Source organism: Rhinolophus hipposideros, assembly GCF_964194185.1.
Source record: "Rhinolophus hipposideros genome assembly, chromosome: 17".
NCBI classification, from domain to species: Eukaryota; Metazoa; Chordata; class Mammalia; order Chiroptera; family Rhinolophidae; genus Rhinolophus; species Rhinolophus hipposideros.
The window spans coordinates 22,779,728-22,801,916 of NC_138063.1; the positions used below are offsets into that span (position 1 = coordinate 22,779,728).

General features: G+C 45.2%; 1 protein-coding gene across 1 annotated transcript in view; it reads right to left on the reverse strand.

Annotated features, from left to right (window-relative positions):
- The window catches only part of LOC308509890 (urea transporter 2), a 466,037-nt gene that overhangs the window by 82,462 nt on the left and 361,386 nt on the right, over positions 1–22,189 (reverse strand). Inside the window, exons 3-9 of the mRNA XM_081078407.1 lie at positions 17,488–17,672; positions 14,671–14,851; positions 13,492–13,681; positions 10,212–10,340; positions 5,829–6,021; positions 1,643–1,790; positions 459–593 (exon numbers count right to left, since the gene is read on the reverse strand). Of these exons, the coding sequence (XP_080934533.1) occupies positions 459–593; positions 1,643–1,790; positions 5,829–6,021; positions 10,212–10,340; positions 13,492–13,681; positions 14,671–14,851; positions 17,488–17,661 (1,150 nt within the window). The 5' untranslated portion in view covers positions 17,662–17,672. The remainder of the gene's footprint in view (positions 1–458; positions 594–1,642; positions 1,791–5,828; positions 6,022–10,211; positions 10,341–13,491; positions 13,682–14,670; positions 14,852–17,487; positions 17,673–22,189) is intronic.

Sequence of the window (22,189 nt, forward strand, 5' to 3'; positions counted from 1 at the left end):
GATCTTCCCAAAGGTCTTTTTAGACATTACAACCTCAATTACTGTGCCATGGTTTCTCTTCCATTAGACCATGTCTTCATGAGGATGTGGTCACCACTGTATGGTTCATGCCTTGCCTAGGAACTGGCACTTAGTGGTGCCCTACAGATATTAATAGTTGTTGAATGAGGGGTTACTGAGAGCAGGAATGCTGCCACTAGCATACGAGGAAGTGCATGTGTGACCTCTGCGTAAATTTTCCAACATGGTGTGAATATAATAACCATAATAGTGGCTGTGACTCCATAAGACAGAGGAGGAAACTCAAGTCCCCCAGCTGTTAAAGACCCAGGCCACTGGTTCTGCTATGACTGCTGCTCAGTTCTGATGAGTGGTCACCATGAATTTCATGTCACCAAGGTCAGAGGGGAGGAAAGAATAGCAGAGTGACTTAGTTGTCAGCTTCCTTAAATACCCACCACAGATGAGGGCCAGCAGGTGGGTCTGCCAGGTGAGCGCGTAGAACATGCCCCCGACGGCGATGCAGGACAGGACGCAGTTGTAGCTCCAGAGACCCATGTAGATGACCTCGAAGGGCGTGGCCACGGTCAGGGCTGTGGGACAAGGTGTGGTGTTTCTGGCTGGTTCTGAGCCTCGGCCCAAAGGCCACCTCGTGGCTGGTGCCAGGACTCGTGGTGGCCTCACTCCAGCCGTTCCCCTCACACCCACTACCCTAGCCATCAAAGGAGCCTCTACCAATGGTGTCTGGTCTTCGGAAACCACCAGTGGGAAGACAGCGGTGGTTTCCAAACTGTTTTTTAAAGATTTTACACAGAGCTATGGGTACTTCCAGGGTGGTGGGAGGCCGGGCTGGTGGGACTCCAGCCCCTCCCAACTCCACAGGCCAGAGCAGCGGCATTTTTAGCAAGAAAGATATCAAATGAAAACATTCTCCTTCAAATAGGTGGAGAAAAAGCATGTCTGTACACATGTAGGTATATGGAGATAGAGAAATGATACAACAAATGGGGTAGGATGTGAACAATAGGTGAATCTGGGTAAAGAATTTATAGGGGCCTCTTGTGCTACCTTCATTTTTGTAATTTTTTTTGATGTTTGAAATTATTTCCAAATAATTTTTTTTTAAAGTTCTGCTTCCAAAACATTTTTGAAAAATACTGAAGTAAGTCAACAGGCTCCTGTTCCCAATTCCCCCAACTCTAATTTCTGACTCTGTATTTGCATATGCTTATATAAATGTATGTACATACATATACATATATGCAGAAATATTAAATCACATTTTCAAATGGCAATCCAATTTTTGCAGAAATTTTTTCTTCTCGCTTACTCTAAATTTCAAAGTGTTGGGTCACTTATGCCCCAGCTTAGTCTGCTACTGTCCCTCACTCTTTTCTCTCACCCGCTTCATTTCCTAGGGGCTCAGTTTGCAGGCCAACCTATCTTCATCTCTCTTGCACCTCTCCACATGTCCTGCTACTAAAATCTGCTGCCTTTGGAGAGTCAGGAAAGGGAAAAGTAAGTCCCTAACCCTGATAGTGCTTAAAAATTCCAGTGAAGACAGTAAGTCTGGAATATTTGCTGTGTGCGGGTGAGACTGACCTCAGGAAAATTGTCCCCACTGAGAGGGGCCCTGTCCTACCTGCCAGCATCCCCACGATGGAGCCAATGGCTGCATGCAAGCAGATGAGTGGTGAGCAGATGAACAGAGCCACCAGGAACACACCGCCCGTCCAGGGATTGTCACAGCCGTACACCTGGCCGACCCCGACAGGGATGGCTTGTAGCAGCTGCAAAATCAACAGAATCCAGGTTACTGGGGTGTGGGCTGATCATGCAGACACCAGGCCTCAGGGCCAGCACTGAGCCATTCCTAGGGTGGTGGGGCAGGTAATGGAGTGGAATGGGGCGGTGGCTGTGCCCTCCAGCGTGTGCGAGAAGACGGGAGGGCATGAGCTGGAACAAATAGCTCCTCACTTCACCACCTGGCAGGCATCTGGGCATCCCTCATGCAAAGCCAAGCAGGGCCACCCCAACACAGAGGCCAGGCAGGGAGCTTAGGAGCGACACGTGGCTTCTGCTTTGAGGGGATACCTCCTGTCTAGACTGCCATTGGGGGGTTTCAAGGCACTAGGGGACTCCTCTAGACCTTCTGAAATCCTAGAAATATTCCAGGAATATTGGAAATATTCTAGGCCATTCTGATGGATGATTGACCAAAGGTCACCCAGCTCATTGGTGGCCAAACTCAGGCTACAGCCTCTGAGCTTGAACCCCTGGTCTGTTGGTGGCTGCTGCACATTCAGTGCTGTCTTGGGGGTTACGGGGCTCCAGGAAGGAGAGGAGGCACTTGCTCTGCTTCAAGGAGTGCTTAGCATTGAAGGAAGGTAATGTGAAGAACAGCTGGAGAAGAGCATGGAGCCCAACCGTGCCTGAGCCTGAACTTTATTTGGTCATGTTGGAATTGGAGATGATTAATTGGCCATGATATCAGATGGCCTTTTTGTGCTCAAGCTGAATTATCCACATTTTGGCTGTCCTTGAGGGCAAAAAGTGAAGGAGGAAGATTGGCAGGGTATGGACAGCCCTGGCCTGAGGGTCAAGGGTTCCGCTTTCAGGGGGGCTCTGCACAAGGTCCTTGTGTGTCCATAGGTGTGTCACCTCCTCATTCTGGACTCAGGTACTCTCCTCTGTAACGTGAGGAGGCTGCTTTAGCAGATGATCTAGCAGCTTTAAAATTCTGCAAACTCTTTTTTCTATTACCAGGTCATATGACCTTTTTGAGGACATGGCTTCTTTATGGCTGGGTACATCATAGGCACTTCATAACTATGTATTGATTAGCTCAGTGGTTTCCAAACTTTGTATACATTGGAATCATCTAAAGATCTATAAAAAAAAATGTTGATGCCCAGATATTCTGATTTAACTGGTATGGATCATGACTGGTGCCTCAGGGGATTCTAATGAGCAACAGAGTTTGGGGACTGATAGATTAGTTAGAAATAATCTGCTGTAGATATTGGGAGTTAACTGCCCCTCCCTTTGATGAACTTTTGTGCTTTCTACCTTGACTGGACTCTGAAATTAATCCGATTTCTTTGTCTGAGGAGTGCCAGAGAGATTTTAAGCTTTGTCCACTCTTGTCTCCGAATGGGAGGCCTTTTATTAACCAAGCAATCTTGGGGCTAGAGCCGATAAATTAATACAAGGAATGGCAGGGTGGGGGCTCTGTCTTATTTAAAGGAACCCAGAAAATACTTTGCACCAGTCCAGGGAACTCAGCTTAAGTGTGGGGAACAGGCTGGAAATCTACTCAATAAATATTCCACAACTTCCCAAAGTCTGAGGAATGCAGGCCGCTGAGGGGAATCCAACTCCCACCTTCCCATCTGGGAACACAGGTTTTTAAGCCCAAGCAGTCAAGAATGAGAGGAATGAGGGAACAAGCTGCCTTGGAATGGAGCCTGGGTTTAGAATGAAGCTTCCTCCACAGGGATCCATATTTTAGCTGATGAAGTGTGGCTCTGGGGCGGCTCGCCCGCCCCCTCCACACTGCTCTCTGGGCCACGGCCGACACCCCGGAGTGAAGGCAGCCAGGTGTGCAGTGGAAATTTACTGAGTACCAGGCTCCTCATACTCTGGATAAGCCTCAAGTAACAATAGGAGGGTTCAACGAAAAGGACGTCACTCCCCTCATTGTGTTCAAGAGAAAGAGGGAAATGGCCTTGATTCTTCAAAACTCAGATCTGGGTATTGTGGAAGAGAAGGAGCCTGTTGTCAGAGTGGTGTTGGGGTAGGGGGTTCAGAGGGGGAGCTTGGGCCTCAGGGGGTGCTGATTTGGGTCCTACCACTTACTACTTGTTGATTTTGAAAATGAGCATGAGACACCTCTGCTCTGTGGCCCTCTCCACTCTGGTCCTCTCAGGGCGGGACTGGACAGCCCCACAGGGCAAGATGGCTGGGGTGCCTTTCTCTCTGGCAATGCCGTCTGTCACTGCCGCTGTCACTCGGACCATGTCTCACGGGTAGGGATCGGCGACAAAGGGTCTGTGCCCCAAAGGCAGTGTGTGCCTAATTTCCAGACGGCTGATCATTGACTATTGTATTAAAGTCAGAGTTTTGTCCTTGCTCCTACCCCAGCCATCTTCCAGTGGAGACTGTGGGCTTTCCCTTCAATGCAGGGCTCTGTCTTCTCTAATTTCTTGGATTTAGACCCTCGCCCTGTCTCCAATCCCACTGCAGCATCAGCCCCAGACAAAACTTTAAAAAGACAAAAAACGTCAAAAGGGTTTGTGCTATTGGCAATAGCGTTTGCCGTTAGGAGCAGGGGAGACTTTCCTTTTCTGATAGGTTTAGGTTTACAGGGTGCCTGTCCCTGGAGGACCTGCGCTGTCCACCCCACTCCAGAGCGGTGGCCCTGGGACTGAGCACCCAGCAGCAGGGCCACACTGAGGTGTAAGCGCATCTAGACAACGGGCACGGCTGAGAGGTGAGGGCTCGGAAATCAGATTGCATGAATGATATTTGAGGATTTGGGTTATGTTGTCAAATATTCAAAAGGAGATCATGGAAATAGTATTCTGAATCATGCTAGATTCAGAGGACAGCTAGAGGACAGCTAGAGGATAGCTAGAACCAATGGGTGAAAAATAGAGGGAGCGTTCTGAGGAATGTAAAGAACATTCCAACATGTAAAGGTACCTAATAGTGGGGTGCAGGCCCTGCCATGGACTAAGGGGGTGGTGGTTCAAAGCTTGGGTATTGGGTCAGGCCGCCTGGTTTTAAGCTCAGGCACTAGCTGCAGTTTGACCTTGGGCAAGTACCCTTCTCTGTGCCTTAGTTTTCTCATCTCTAAAATGGGGATAATGATAGTACTTACAATATGGAGCTATAATGAGGGTTAAATGAATTAATAAGTTAAGGTCTTGGAACAGCATCTGATACGTATTAAACTTGCTTTAGTGTTAGCTGTTAGCTATCTCTAGGTTCGTTAACATGACCAAACTTTTACAGTTCTATATATTGAATCTTACATTCAGTTTGTATAATATCCCTTTATCTCTGATGTCTACAGATCAGTAGAATAAATAATAAGTACATTTGTGTGGCTTCTGCTAGTAGGATATAAAGCAGGGTTTCTCAAGTTTGGCATTCCTGACATTTTGGACTGGACAGTTCTTTGTTATGGGGAGGGGCCTGCCCCGTACACTGTAGAATCTTTAGCAGCACCCCTGGCATCTACGCACTAGATACCAGTGGCACCCCCACACTGTAGTCATGACAACTAAAATATGTCTGCAGATATTGCCTACTATCCCCAGGAGGGCAAAAGCACCCCCGCTTGAGAACCATTGATATGGAAAGCACATGAAAATTCACCCAATCTGTTATTGATAATAGCTTTAAAACCCTAATTTTAAACTTTTATTTTAGTGTCTTGCCCCTTCATCCAACTATCCATTTTATGTAATATTTTCCTCTCAATCCCACCATTCTGTATTGTCAACTTAACACTTACCTCTACTCTTATTTATTATATATTTTTCTGTGTTGAGGGTAAGCCTCCTGAAAGCAGGGGTGTGTGGTTGTCCCCATGTATTCCCATTGTCTGATACAGTGCCTGGCACACAGTAGGTCTTCACTAAAGTTTTGTTGAAAGAACACATGGCGGTGGCAGCCTCCCTTTCCTGTCCTCTTCTCCACTAAGACCCATCATCTAATGGAGATGCGTCTAGAGAAGCTGAGAGCCTGGGTAATGCACCTGTTAGCGAGATGCCCGCGGTAGGATCAGGGGCTCCCAACTCATCTGCCACTGGGTAACTTACCAAGGGCACTTCAATCTCTGTCCAGGTGATGTTGGGCACTGAAGACACGGGCTCCACCAGTGTCGTGGGGAAGAAGAGGTTGTAGTGGCCCGTGGCTGCCAGGTACAGGGTCACCGCGATGTTGAAGGGCAGTGTGAAGACCGGGAGGTCCCACTTGCTGAAGATGGAATTCAAGGCACTAGAAAGAATTGGGCTGAAGATGGAAGAGACAAAGGGTTTATTGCTGTGATTATTCTTAGGTTTACACAGTCTCACTAGCTTTGTGCCATCCAACATCCCCTCTCCTCGGCACAGACATTCCTGGCTCTGCTGAACTCTGTGATCCATTGATCTGGGATTGGGAACAAGGTGGTTAAGGCTGTACCTTTGAGCAACAAATTTTCAAATCATTGTAACTGGTTTTGAATAGCAACTTTATAAAATAATTGAAATATTTCCTTGTTTCTTAAACCAAGAAAACGAAACAAAATGTAATTCTTACAAAATGTCACATATCAATAGCAGATTTTAGAAATCTGACCTTTTAGGAGGCGTCAGCTGTGGCACATAGGTAATACACAAGCTTGGATTCAGCTAAAGTACTTTGAGCTACTCGGAGAAGCACCATGTGAAAATGAAACCTTGGGTTGTGTGTGTTCTCTTTCTCCTGGATCTCTTCCTTGGGAAGAGCATAAATTCTGGAGACAGATGGAGCTGGGTGCAAATCCTAATGCTTACGCTTACAGGCTGACTGAGCAATAGTAGGTAGTTCATCTCCCTTAGCTGGTTTTCTTCTGAAGGGATCAAACACCCTAGACACCTAATACCCTACTTCTTCCATACTCAGTGAGCTGAAGGACAAAACATGAAATCACATGATCTGGTTGATTGGTCTACTTTTATTAGTGACCACGAATTTCAACTGGCCATTTAAGACTGCCTGAAAACCCTACTACACATCTCTAGCAAATTAACTCTAACTTGCTGAGACAATTATATCACCTTTTTTCCTTTCTCCTAAAATCTTCACATCTGCGTCCCTTTCAGTGTCAGCTAACCTCTTTGCTTTACTTCAAGAAAATAGAAGTGACAAGATGAAAACTACTTCATTTTTCCAACCGTCAGACCCACACTCTGACTGCCTTGTTCCCACATACTCTGTCTGTCTGCCTTTTTCATATAATGGAAGTATCCCTGTTCCTTTATCAGGCCAGTTATTTTCCCTGTGCTTTGGGACTCAGTCTATCTCAAGGACATCATCACTCCTGCAATTCTCTTCCCTTTCTCCTGCAGCTTCAATCTCCCCTTTTTCTCTGGGTCATTCTCATAAGTATACAAACATATTCTAGGATCTTCTATCTTTAAAAATGCTCCTCCTTTAATCCGATGTCTGCTCGTGCTGTTGCCCCATTTCTCTGCTTCCTTTCACAGCAATACTCCTCAAAAGTATTGTCTAACTTTGCTATCGCCCATCATTCTACTCCCATTCTTTCCTAAACCCACTCTAATCAGGTATGTGTTCTCCCCATGCCATGGAGATGGCTCTTGTCCAGTTCATCAATGACATCTATTTTGCCAAAGCCATGGTCATTCCCTGCCCCCTTCATTTGACATTGGAGCCTTCCGTCTGGGCTGCCACACCACTGCACATTCTTAGTTTTCTTTCTGCTTTTCCAGCTGCTACTTCTCAACTCTCCTTCAGTGGTTCTTCCCCTCTTCTGCCAGATATCTAAATATTAGAAGATCCTATGGCTCTCTCTTGGGTTCTCTCCTTCTCTCTTTTTAACCTTCTCTTTCTGGGTAATATCTTTAGTCTCATGGACAAAAAATATCTTCTATATGCTTCTGCCTTCAAATCTTGATGGTATCACTAAATTCCAGATTTGCACATACAGTAACGTACTCAACATCTCTGCTTGGAATTCTGAAGTGTAATATGTCCAAACAGAACCCTCAATTTGCATCCTGTCTCCTGCCACCAACCTGTTTTTTGTTTTAAATTTTTTCTTTTTTTTTTTGGTCTTCTCTATCAATCCAGGAGCTCAGCAAATTATAGGAGTATCTGTGTCTTCTTTCCTCACCCTTATCCCATTTCACAGCCTCTCAGGAAATCCTGTTGCCTCTACCTCCCTTAAAACATACCCAAGCCCAACCATTTCTCACCACCTTCCTGGATATCAGCCCAGTCCAAACCACTCTCATCCCTCGTGGGTTATTGCCACACACTCCTAACTACACCGCCAGCTTCCACTCTTGCTCCAGTGAAAATCCATTCTCTACACTGCCAGCGGAGTGCTTTATTTAAATTTAAACCATATCTTATCACTCCTCTGCTTAAAACCCTTTCACTGCTTCTCATCAGAGTTGTAATCAAAATCAAGGGGCTTATTGGATCTTCAAGGTGTACAGGGTCTGCCCTTGTCCACCTCTGCCCTCACTTCCTACCACTCCTCCTCCGTTCAGGGCTTGTGCCCCACTGGTCTTATTTCCTGAACTCATCACACTTCTCCAGGTGGGGTCTTTGCACATGCTGCTGCTTCTGCCTGCAGCTTCCTTCACCCAGATCTTCAGATGGCAGATGCCTTCTTATAACCTAGGTCAAATGTCCCCTCTGCAAAGTGACCTTCCTGACCACCCGTGTCTGGAATCACTCCCTGTCCCATTTGCCCCATTTTTCTTTCCTCAGAGTACTTATCACATCATGAAATGATCTGTCTTTGCCAAGAAGAATGTAAGCTCTAAGGGGATAGAGACCTTCGCTTGTTCACAATGGCCCCCCAGCATCTAGAATAGTGCCTGCACATAGCAGGCACTCAGCAAATATTTGTTTGTTGGATAAACCTGGAAAGAAACACTACCAATACTTACCCTGTGGGTTGGATTTCAAGGACTACATGAGATTCGTGAACGATTAAAGTCGTAGCACAGAGCTCAGCCCAGAATAGGGTGCTCCATGGTGTTTAGTCTTTAAAATTGGGAAGTGGGTGGGGGTGGGAGCCCTGGAGACAAACCATCACCCAGTGCATTGTGGCTGAGGAGCTGTGCCCTGGGCTTCAGCTATGTAGTTATAAACCAAATGTATGCAAATGAAGACAAGTTCTCCTACTCCTCGCATGGGGGTTGGGGATGGGGGCTTGTGGGGGACATTAAGGAAATCCCCACAGAAATGACTATTTTGGTTTGTCCTGACACATAAAGAAAGAAAGAAACCCTAAGAAGAAACATAAATTGCCCAGAATGCTTAATGTAGTAATTTATTTGCAGGCACTAGTAAAAAGTAATGGAATAATACTTAAACTAAATTAAACTAACTACTTTTAATAACTCCAGACTTTGAAACCAAAGAAAGACATTTACTTCTTAGAGATGTTAAAAATCAGTCAGCATGTCTGAGGGGAGGTGAGCCCAGGGGATGGGGACCACGGCTTCCTGTCACTGTGTAACATGGCCATGCCACAGGGACCCCTCAGACACGACAGACCTGCTACAAATTCAAGTGAGCTAAGGCTCATATGAATAAAAGGCCAGTGAATGTTTGTTCTCACGATCCTTCCATCTTGCTTGTTTATTCCTTCTGCAAAAGGAGGTGATCGCACAACAACGTCTCAGCTGATGCTTCTCAGAGACTCTCTGCTTTAGATATAGATGTTCTGTTCCAAGAAAGCTCTCTGCCTCTCTCACAAGCCAGTTTTCAGCTTTTGGGTCTTGGTTAGGCCACAGGATCGATGGTTCCCATATGGCCTGGAGTTTAATAATGCGGGTTCTGGGTTCAGAATGGCAGCATCAAGGACTTTTACAGAGTCTGACCAGGGGACAAGTTATTAACCTCTGCATGCCTCGGTCTTTCCTTCTGTAAATTGGCGACAATAATATCGTGTTTCCCTGAAAATAAAACCTAGCCGTACCATCAGCTCTAATGAGTCTTTTGGAGCAAAAATTAATGTAAGACCCGGTCTTATTTTACTATAATATAAGACCGGGTTTTATATAATATAATATTAGACCCGGTCTTATATTAATTTTTGCTCCAAAAGACGCATTCGAGCTGATGGTCCTGCTAGGTCTTCTTTTCAGGGAAACACGGTAGCCCTAGCTTACTTAGCACTGTGCATGTAGGAAATATTCCATAAATATTTGTCTTTCTCATGAAGCCTATCATTCAAGGAAGAATATCAGCACAATAAAAAACATGTGGTGCTTTGCTGCCTTAAAGGGTCCCTGCCATTCTGAATTCAAAAGCGACCCTCTTGGGTTGCAGGGGATGTCATGGACTTCCACCGTGTCTTTTGAGACAAACAGTCTGCCTATGAAGACACTGGGCCCCATGACAGGGCATGTCCCCACCCAGGTAAGACATCATCATGTTGGGACCCTGTGGGTCTGTGAGCAGAAACGAGGTCTCACCAGGCCATGGCTGTGAAGGTCACAGGAAACAGAAGCCACCAGTAGTAGTCTAACTTCTCGGAGAACACGGCCATCAGCAGTCCCACCAGCATCCCGTTGTACCCATGGAGTCCTGAGGCAATGGCCGACCTGGGGGGACACAGAGTTACTCTGTGTTTGAATTTCGTGGTCCCTCCCTCCTGCTGCTCGCAAGAACAAGTCAGTTTATTCGGTGAATGTTGGGCAGTCACATATCTGCCAACACCTTCCTAGATCACACACACACACACCCACACACACACACACACACACACACACACACACCCCTTAGTTACCTTTGTTCATCTAGAATTAAATTATGCACTTTTGTCTTCTCTGTGTCTAAGCTCTGCTTCTTATGGGAGTTTCAAATTGCTACGTCTAGAGGGAAATCTAATGGAAACCTGAGATATGACACCGGGAAGTTGTGTGTGCACGAGTATGCACGTGTGTGTGTGTGTGTGTGTGTGTGTGTGTGTGTGTAAGAGATGGGGCTGGGTGGGGATCGAGGCCAGGAAGATATTGGGCAGCTGCAGACAGCCAAGGGCCTGGGAAGGAATCAGGCTACAGGGAAGACCATTGGGGTTCAGAATCCCCTTGGGACCATAGTAACTACCTGAGGAGCAGACACCCGTGTTTTGAGAAAATCATTTTTTTTAAAAGTGTGTTTGCTTTTTCTCTGTAGTTTCCCATTGGTGTCCCTGCTCTGACCATCAAAAATATAAAATTAGGTTCAACCCCAATGTGAAAAAGATCTTCATTAGAATCACATGCCATCAGGACCCTGCCACGTCAGTGTTACTGAGCTTGAGCTACTATCTGGAAAGTACAGTCTCCAGTCTAGTGGGGGTGGGGTAGTGGGCGTGGAGTGCTGGAGGTGGGGTGGTGGTGGGGTGAGGGAGTTTTGACTAGGATATGCAGCTGTGTCAGTGGTTCATGGCGGAGAGTGAAGTCATGGCTCTTTGGAAGGCTGTGTGTGTATGAATGGAGAGCAGGGTGCCTACAGCTTTGAGCCAGTGGTATAGAACATAGTACTGACCTATCAGCAATGAAGCTCACATTTTTTCTAGGCACTAGAGTGGATTATGGAACATTTGCACTGGACTTCTCGTCCTGAACATGCGTCAAACAGCCAGGGAGAGAAGACTCAGAAAGTGATTAGAACACAGTTCAGTCTAGTAATGGGTCGTGTTCTGTGGTTGTTCAGAGAGAAAGCAAGGATCAGAGTACACTGGGGCAATTGGGGTTGGCGTTTTAGAGGATGAGGGATTTAAGGAATGATAGGATTAGATAGGCAGAAGCACAGTGCTCAACTGGGAACAAGTGTGATGTTGAGTGGCAGGTAGGGTGGGACCATCAGAGAAGGCTTTGGAAACCAAATTGAGGGGTTGGGTTTTTATCTGATGCGAATTTGTCTTAAGTTGTTAATCAATATCTTTCTGAGGATTAGGCAGGCTTGGCACTTGTCTCCCCTGATAATACTGTAGTCTGTGAAGTGACTGAATGGCTTAGCGCGTTTATCAATAGATTATGGTCAGGAAGAAAATCAGAGAATCAGACTGTCAGAGCAGGAAGTGATGTGAGCTTTTAAAAGGTGAACCATGGATCGTACAGATGAGGACAACGGGGTAGAGAGGGGAAGTGCCTGCCCGAGGTCAGAAAGCTAAGGAGGCATGGGCTGGACATGGTTTATGCCCAGTGAGCTTTAGCAAATGTTTATGAGGCAGTAAGACAAGAGTTGATCCTGTCAGGAGGGCAATTCTAGGCCAGCTGCCCATACAATTATCAGCAAGTGGGAGCAAGGAATTGGGAACCCACTGATTGAAAGAGCGATACAAAATCTCAGCTGGAGCCCAGTTCTCATCTCACCCACCAGACCTGCACCCAAAACAATTCAGCTTCTCATCTATCTGACCACTGATGGCCGCCCAGCTAGCTAGAATCACAGTGGTCACCCAAGACCACCTTAGAGATACATGAGCAGCTTTCCATGGAGACAAGTTGACCCATGCATTTGCCTCAGTGGAATCCAGAATGTCAGGTAGACCTGGAAGAGTGCGATGTTGTTTGGAACACAACCAACTTTGATAACTCTCGTTACTCCCGGTTTACCATGGGACAACTGGCCATGTTGCCTATCTTTCCACTTGACAGACAGAACACTGACTGTCAGCCTAGAATATGCAGGCCACACGTCTAAACTCAAGCCCTGCCACCCCCTGGCTGTGGCACCTTAGGTGACCAACTTACCCTCCCAGTCTCCTTTTTCTCACATGCAAAATGTGCACCCTCTTACCATCTTACCTTCACTGTCTGCCTTGTGAGGTGGTGGTAAGAATCACACATACACATGCACCAACATGAACGAAACAGAAATTTCACAACATAATATTTATATGTACTCCATATGGATTACTTTAATGTTTTTATTCTATTATTTTAATTTTTAAAAATGATGTTGACAATTAGTTTATGATCCACAGTTGGGTTGGTGACTCCCAAATGGAAAACAAAACAAAAGAAAACACTAAAACTATGGGCATTCCCAAACTTCTCTGACCTTTAGAAGCACCCAGAAGGATCTTATTTAAAACATGCCCTTCTACATCCACTGCATCACAATATCTCTGTGGGGAGGGGCAGTGGGTGGGACTGAGAAGTTACTTTCCTTGACAATCACCCCAGGGGATTGATTCTGGCTGTCAAGAAAGTTTGGGAATTACTGGAATAACATATGGTAAAGTCGGAGGAAACAGTCCAGTTCTATAAAATGTTAGTTATTGTTACTGGATTTTGTAACAATACAAAATTGTTACAATTTTGTACAATTTCTTCTCTCCCATATCCACTGTTTCTAGCTCAAAGACTGCCCTCTGTAATCTTCCCAACACTTAGTGATGTCTGCCATCTCCGAACTCTCCATTACATACTGTCTTGTATTATTTGGAGACATTTCTTGCCTGTTAGTCTTATCCCTCTCAGCTATATTGTAAGTTCCACGAGTGAAGAATTGCTTAAGTGTTCCTCTGCACCTGCCTTCGAGGGAGTGTTTCTAGAAGGTTCCATAGTCAAATGGAGCCTGGTGCTTTCATTTGCTGTGAGCATAGTAGTTTAATTCTGTAAAAACCTCCATGGACCTGTTCAAAGTTGATACTCAGGAGACCTTGGGCTGGCTGATAGGAGAAGGTTGGCGGACCACTCGAGTAAACACCTCTAAACTGGTCTGCCCCAAGACCCAAGACCAACATAAAGAGGGACCCACCTGTCCTGGCTCAAGGCGAGGGCAGTTAAGGTCGAGACCACTGTCCCCAGGGCCCCAGCAATCGTCCACCAGGGATTCTGGATCAGAAGTCCTATGAAGATGATGAATCCACTGAGAGGGTTGTTGACAAACATCACCTGAGCAGTCCCCCTCAGGACCCAGTCTGTGAACTGGAGGGCCAGCGGCTTATCTGAAAAGACAGGCAGAGCCATCAGCAGGGTCTATCCGGTGCTTCCCTGCGGGACCACTGGTTGGCGTGGCAACAAAGACAGGGATGCCTGAGCCAGGATATTTTCCCTCATTTGGCCTGGCACCTAGCCCATCTCTGAGTGGCCCAGCCATCAGTCTGCAGTAGGTGTTAGTTTTGACTTACAGACTGAGGCACTGTGCTGAGACCAATTTAATGCCATCCCAGCCATTGGCTTGCTGGCAAGGAAGTCCCAGGACCATTCCAAGGGTACTTTATTGGTCCAAGGGAAAGGGTGGAGCGGGAAGGAAACTCTTTTTGTGTAGTGCTGTATTACCCAGTTGAGGGCTCGTATCTGAGTAGCAAAGAAAGTAGTCTGGAGAAATGAAGCTGGGAAAAAAAATCATTTTAGCTCAGCTGTGAACGACAGTATTGAGTCAGGACTCAGGGGTTAGCAAGATCTAGAAGAGGGGACATAACATTCTGCCTCATTCTCTGCTTTGGTTCCCAGGACAGCCTGTACGGGTAGGGGCACGTGGGGACAGGGAGGTGAGGGGCGTTTGTTGGAGCCTTTAGTTTAGGGAAATGAGGAGAAGGAAGACTAAGGAAAGAACCCCAGAACATTGGGGAGGGTGGTGCCAATGTTTTCTTGGCACGTAATAAATGGTTATGGAAAAGTGAAGGAATGACCATTCAGCTTGTTTGGAAAATGGTTTATATTTTGCTAAATGGTTGTCATATATCTATTCCATAGAAATGAAGAATTTGCAAAGAACTAAACTTAGAGAAACGCATCTGATTCTGAAACTATGGGAATTCCAGGTTAGTAGGGTACATTATGCCCACCCAAAGTCAACTCAGGGCTGGAGCACCCCAACTGTGGGAGCCCTCACCATGAGTGAGTGAACGGGTAGCTTTCTCAGTCCATGCCCGAAGGAGGGCTATCTCCCTGGCCTGGCCTGGCTGCTTCTTCCCCGAGGGCATTTGCCTACCTTTCAGCCAGCTCCTGCACTCCTTCATCTCGCCTGTGAGGTAGCCCACGGCTTGAAAGAGACTGATGCCCCCCTGGCCTGCAGAGCCCCGGTGGGCTGCTCCGCTTTCTCTTCTTTTACTCTTTTCAGTGGGTTTTTCGATTTTCACAATGTGGCTTTCTTCGTTGGAGGACCGGAGATCCTTTCAGGAGAAGCCATGACAAAATATCAAATAATATAGAATTTTGAGAGCAGGGACGTTTGGGGATAAAGAAGGTTGTCAGTTTTTTGTTTTTTTTTAATATAAACCATCATAAGACACATATCCATTGTCTAATGCTACCTAGAGTGCCTGCTCTTCCCAGGATTACTATACATCCTTCACAGCAGGGTGTCTTAACCCTTTGTGCCATGGATCCCTTTTTGGCAGTTTGGAAAGCCTATGGACTTCTTTCCAGAATACTGTTTGTAAATGAATAAAATAAATAGGATTACAAAGAAAACCCATTATTTTGAAATGCAATGATCACAATATCTAAAATGATGGCAATACACATATAGGTGCAACAGATCCAACACCTACTATAATTTCAAAGTAGTGATGAGTGAATATATGGAGCCTCTTCACTCCAACTCAGGACGACTCTGTAGAGCCATTCCAGCTCCATGGCTCACCATAGGATCAGCTGAGGTCTTTATTGTGATTGTATCTCCGCTCAACGTTTTCTGCCTAATCCTGTTGCCTTACTTCTCTACAACTATTGGTCTCAATGGCATTCCCCAGTAAACTTCTTACGTGCAAATTTCCATCTCCAAGTCAGCTTCCTAGGGGAACCCAACTTGTGACAATGACAAAAATCCAGGTACTACTAATATAACTGCTTTTCATTGACTGTATTTATAACTGAAGTAAAAGCTGAAGTTCACTGGAGGGTAGTGAAAATAAAGATAAATTATCTTCCTCATCTAAAGTCATACTGACCTCAATTCTCTCTGTGGACTGCTTAGTCAGGACTCCTTGCTCTAAAGTTCTGCTGTCCAGCATAGAAGCCAATGGGACGTGTAGCTATTGAGCTCTTGAAATGTGGCTAGTCTGAATTGAGATGTGCTCTAAGTGAATTTTGAAGACATGGTATAAAAAAAGAATGTGTAAACTATCTCAATGATACTTTATATTGATTATATATTGAAATAATATTATATATTGATAAAATTAGGCTAAATAAAATATATTGTTAAAATTAGTTTCATCTACTTCTTTTTACTTTTTAAAACTGTGGTTCATACAAATTGAAACTTACATATGTGGCTCCCATTATATTTTTATTGTACATCGATGGTATACAGATTTCTCCAACCTCCTTCCTGCATCAAATCTTAAATGTCTTGAGGATATCAGTGAAAATGGTGGAGTAAGGACCTCCACAAATTCTCTCCTCCATAAAAGCAGTGAGAACACTGAAAAAAAAATGTGCCTAAGGTGGTTGGAGAAGCAATAGGCTAATCCAAAAGAGTAAAAGGAAAATTGGGGAATGAGATGGTCAAAAGGGGTTTTAAAAAGCTTGGACAGATTCCTGGGACTGTAGGAGGCCTCATGCATTTGTAAGTCTGGCACATGCCTAGGACAGGGTGCATGCTCAAGAGAGAACTGACAAGTTCTTAACCTCTCAGCTGGCTGAGTTTGAGTCTCTATGCAAGCAGGAAGTGAAGGCTAGGGTGGAGTTGAAAACTGCCTGGGCCATTGTTGAAAATATACCCTAACATGCACACAGATCCCTTCAATAAAGAATGGGAGGCGTATTGACTCCAGGAATCTAAGAAAATCTGTGTCCAATCATTAGCGGACCGTGAGGCTAACCAAGCAGAGACATTTGTGGTACAAATGACAAAGAATACAGACTTTCTGGAAATTAGTTCAGAAAAGCCATTAGACAAAAAAACAATTGACTTGTATTTACACTTTCTGATTCTTTCTTCTGACGGCTCCAATCTGCTGTTGAGCTCCTCTAACAATTTTTTTTTTCATTTCTATTATACTTTTTAACTTCAGAATTTCTACTTGTTTCTTTTTTATAATGTCCTCCTTATTGATATTCTTCATTTTGTGAGAAATTGCCCTCATACTTCTCATACTTTGCTATAGTTCTGTAGACATGTTTTGCTGCTGTTGTTCCTTCATCATGTTTAAGGTGTTTTAAATAAATCTTCTAGTAAGTCCAATGTCTGGGCTTCCTCAGGGACAGTTTATATTGACTGCTTTATTTCCCTCATTCCATGCTTTCTTGTTTCTTAGCATGTGTCATAATTGTTTGTTGAAAACTGGATGTTTTAAATAATATACTGTGACAATTCTGGAAATCAGATTCTCCCCTCTTCCCAGGGTTTGTTGTTGTTAGCTTGGATCCCTCTCCCCTGTATCAGTAGCTATAGCCAGGTTCCCTCTGGGCCACTGTGTTCAGGGAGTGCTAAAGATCGACATTTGATTGAAGGCATTGTTTTTGGAGACAACAGGTAATTCAAGGAGGCAAGTCTAAGGGGAAAGATTCTGGAGACTGATTGAAAGACTGGTGTATGATGAGTATGTGCATTCCCTATTTGTCCTTAAAATCATGTTGCACACTCAGCCATATTTTCTTTCTTAGGCCAAGTAGGACCCATCATGGGTGTGACCACGTATTGACGAGGGGCAGAATCTTCCTGGGCAGTGGTCCTTCCAGGCATTATATAACACATGCTTTGCATAGGGGAGAAAGCTGCATCTTTCACCCCCTCGCCTTCCCCCACCCCCACCAACACACACACGTAGGAAACATCGTGGGATGGATGGACATTCCTCACCTTTTCTTCAGGCATTTCCAGGAGGGGCAGGGCCGGGTGTGTATCCTGGGGGCTGGAGGGCCAGCTAGGGCTGGTAAACTCTGACTCATAGAGTTTGTATCTGTTGGAAAGAGGCTCTGCCAGGAGAGGGCTGCTGTGAGTTTCAGACATCTCCTTCAGGGGGTGGCTGCTCATTGCTCATGCAACTGGTGAAAGGAAAGAAAAGAACAGCTGGGTCAGGATCGGACCCAGAGAGACTTGGCCTCAGGTAGCACAAGGTCTGTCCTGACACACACGGGACTTACTGTCCCAGTAGCTTGTGCTGCCAGAAAGGCCTGGGGCCACTCCTCCACCCATGTGACCTTTATCTTTCAAAATCCCCCCATTCTTCCAAGTACAGAAGACAGTCCATTTCCACTGTGAAGATTTTCCTGACCATCCAGTTAGAATAGATGTCGCTCTTTTCTTTCTGATCACTGATATAGTTTTTCTACCTTTCATATTGTTACTTTTCCTATCTTATTGTGGTAGTTAGCTGTACATATGTTTTCCCCTTGATACATACACGTAGATTTGGGTTTTCCAACTGAGTGGACATCTATGAGAAACTTGTTTTCTTAACTGCTATGGAGCCTATATTATGTACAGTTGACCTCCAGTCTCCCTTCTCTCTCTTCTGCTCTTAGGGCTCTTTCTAGCTCCTTCTCCTTTTTCCTTCTCCAGGAACAGTAAGAAGCTCTAGTATAATCTATTGGAATCCATGTGCACAAGTCTGGACATCCTTCCCGCTCTGTGTGAGACTCATTTTCCCTCAAGCCCTAGGGCCAGGTTTTATGCCATGATTTGTTTTTGGAGCAACTTCTGCCCAAGTCCTCAGTTTCCTGGTTTATTCTGGCTGTCCCATGGTAGTGCTATACTTTTCTCCTTCCCATTCAGTCATCTATCTTAGCCATTCTTCTTTAGCCTCTTCCAGATCAGTTATATCTTCTTACGCTATTGTTTTGTGGAGAGGTGGTTTTGGACCTATACACAACCTCTTCTCAAGATGATCTATCAGATTCCCCATCGCTCCATGCTGCCTCCCCAAGTTGCAGGACAGTATATCTTAGGACAGTGATTGCTGAGCCCTAGCATGGGTGCTAGCACTACTTATACTCACAATCGCAGACATTGCGAAAGGATTGCAGAGTTCTTTTCCAAAGGGGATGATGTCCCTCTTTCTACACCTGCATCAGTACCATTTCCCTGGGCTATTTCCTCTTCTGCTCCCAATGAGAGGAATTCTTGTTCCTTGCTGTTGCTTCCAGACCACCATGTACCTTGCCTGTGTAGAAACCCCTCTTGTTTGAGGTGTATACCACCTTTCTAACTGCTTGCTGCTGTGCTGCTGACTTCTGGCCACTCTCTCATTCGGTGAGATTTTAGGGGCTCCTAATAGTTATCTTCACCTCCACTCCAATAATTTTCAGCAACTTCCATGTCCAGGCCTCATTGACATTAACTCCTTACTCTTCTCTGACGTGGCAGATCCTTATTTTCCTCATCTCCAGGGAGTCGACCTACCTCTTCTTTTCAGCCACAAATTTCTATAATCACCACATGGACTTGATATCATACAAACTGTGAAGTCTCAAAAGTCTGATTCTCTCCTCTGGTCACCACCTCCTGGACTTCCAGCTCACCTGCTCAAGTATGTGCTTTGACACGGCCCTGTCATCTGGATTCGTCCTATCCCTTAGCTTCACCAGTTCCCTATCTCTCCTTCCCTCCTGAACCAACTTAAATTTCATGCCCTTTTCCCTCTTTCAACTCGCTCACTCCTCACTCTCTCCCTCATTATTGTGTATGGAAATCCCAGCCAGGTTAACCCAACTCTCCCTCTTTTCCATGCTTTCATCAAGCAACTGAACATTGCTAGAGAAATATTGCATAACTGGGTAGGCTACTTTCACTTTAAACTTATGCTTGCCATCCTCAAATAAACTGTTGGTATTTTTCTGGTTTCTATCACTACTGCCCTTCTTGTAAGACCTCCATGTTGGTAAATCCAAACGTGCTTCAGTCCCCATGTCACTAGACTGCTCACTGGAGTTCCTTGGAGTGAGCGTCCCGCTAGACACACTGTCTTCCCTTTAGCTTTTATACTCAAGCCTCTCTCTGGCTGCTCCTTCACACTCTCCTTGGCTGGCTCCTCCTGTAATACACGCTTTCTGCAGAGCTTTGTTCTGGGCCATTTTCTTTTCATTGATGCTCCTATCCAGGGGAACTCAGCTCTTGCCATGATTTGTGTTTCCATCTGTATGCCTGTGACTCCAAAATCTAATATTTCCCTCCCAGTTTTGAGCACTGGACTCAGACTTAGCTCTCTGCTTTACCCTTGCATGTGGATGTTCCAGGAGTAGCTTAAAATGAATATACTGAAGCAACTCATAACTCCCTTCCCAGGTCCTGTTTTCTTCTCTCCAAGGTGCACATCCCAGGACGAGTCCTCTCCCCTTTTCAAGCTGTTCCTTCAAAAATCTCAGGAGTCAAACTTAATATTCCCTTCTCCTCCATTCTCCAAATCCAGTAATTCTATCTCGAAAATACACCTCAACATCCAATGCTACCATTTAACTGCCCTCACCTCTTACCACTTCTCTGGTAACTCCCAATTAGACACCTCATTTCTTCTCAGATTTCTTCTCTGAGCCGTGCTTACAGGGAGACCAGAGTTGTCATATTAACACTCAAATCCACTTATGTCAGTTCCTTGCTTAAATCTCTTCAGTGGCTACAGATGAAAAAATATGCCTCTAACATGGTGCGCTAGGGTCGGCGTCAGCGAGTTCCCGTTACGCTTCAGTCCATCTTGTGCCTCTCTTGGCTCTCGTCTCTGGGCTCCACACTGGCCTCTTTTTAGTGCCTAGCAGGTGTTGAGTACTTTTGCATCTCAGGGCCTCTGCAAATGCTGGTTCATCTGCCCGGAAGGCCTCTCCCTCACTCTTTACCTGGGTAACTCCTACCCTTCCTTCAGGCTTTGTCTCAGAGAAACCTTCCCAGATCCTCCCCCTCCCAGCCCCCACTATGTTCTCTTGTCACATGCTCTCAGGGGACCCAGTATTTTTCCTTATAGCATTTTTTTTGCACTATGCAATGATTTATTTATTTGTATATTTATCTGAATAGTATCTAACCTCCATCCCTCACACCGGAACTTAAGACGCATGAGGACAGTGACTTTCTATGCTCTGTTGACTGCTGAATTCTCAGCTCCTCGCACATCATAGGTGTCCAATAAATAAAGAGTTAAATGAGGGAAGGAAGGAGGGAAGAAAGGAACGAAAGAGGGAAGGTAGATGGAAGGAATGGCAGAAAGCTACAGGTAACTGCTAGAGTGGGAACACTTCACTGGAGAGCTTTACAAATCACGGGGGTCTCATGAGTCTTGAATGGTTTAAGAATGGTGTGGGGCTGCCCAAGAGCCCTACATTTTGGAGGCAGAACTCTACCATGTCTAGCACCTCTCCTGATTCTCAGAAAGAGCTCATTTAAACCACAGCTGATTTTTAGCATGGGTCTGCAAACATCATAATGAGGCTGCCATTGTTCTGGAAGGGGCCTTTTCCTCTATTCTTTCCCTGCAGGTGGAGTTTCAGGGAGTTTCAGACTGCTCGAGAGGGGGCATGCAGGAAAGGTTTGAGAGAGCAAAAGCCAAGGAGCCTGAAAACCTGTCCCTCTCCATGAGCTTTCTCCCTCTGGTGGTCAAGAGGTGAAACAGCATGCCGGATCTTTGTAGAAAATCCCTTCCAAGACACAGAGATGAAAAGCGAGGAGCAATTAGATACCTAGACACACCATACGTCTGGATGAACTAAAGTGTTCTGGAAATACCTTGTGTTAAATTCAGTGGCTGCGAAATTCATTAAAAGTCCAGTTGAAAAATGATAACGTTTTACCAAATGTATTTCACTGAATCTAAGATGTTATCAACTGTAAGATGTATCATGATTTTGTGTATCACCAAGAAAGAAGAAAACGCTGCCAATCAAGATTGTAGGATGCACCCTGATTTCAGAAATGTGAAAATATAAAAACAATGTATATTATCTAATCAAGGAAAAATGGTGTTTTTTTTTTTTTTTTTTTAAGTGATAGGTGGCAGTTGAGGATGGGTATCTATAGGAATTATTTTCTAACTATGAAATTTCAAACATTTTTAGATTTCTCTTGATGAAACGTGTACGTAAACATTATGAGCCCTTTAAGAACAGGGCCTGTTACCTTGTTGATTTCTGTATTTGCACAGCCCAGCAGAAAGACTGACTTATAACAAGCCTTCAATATATGTTTAACTTATTACAGAGAGGATGAATCATTACGCAAAGAACGTACCCTCCAAAGTCCCTTCCAAAAAGGCACTTCCTTTTCCACCTTTGATTCCCTCCTGTATGCAGACAATAGTCCCAACTACAGATGGAGAAATCAAGGTGCAGGAAAGCAAAACAAGCATCGTTTCTCACATTTTCCACACTTTCTGAAGCAAGCTCTCCACCTTGTGATGGACAAGGAAGCAGAGACCCAGAAAAATTGGTGGCTTGCTGCAGAGTCAAGATTAAACCCACTTCCCTCCCTGCTCTCCTCCTGTTACTCCAGCTGCCTTGTGGGGTATAGCTGGGGGGATGCAGGGGAGGGATGTCTGCCTTGAGCTGGGTCCAGGCTCTCAGCCCAGTGTTCTATTTCA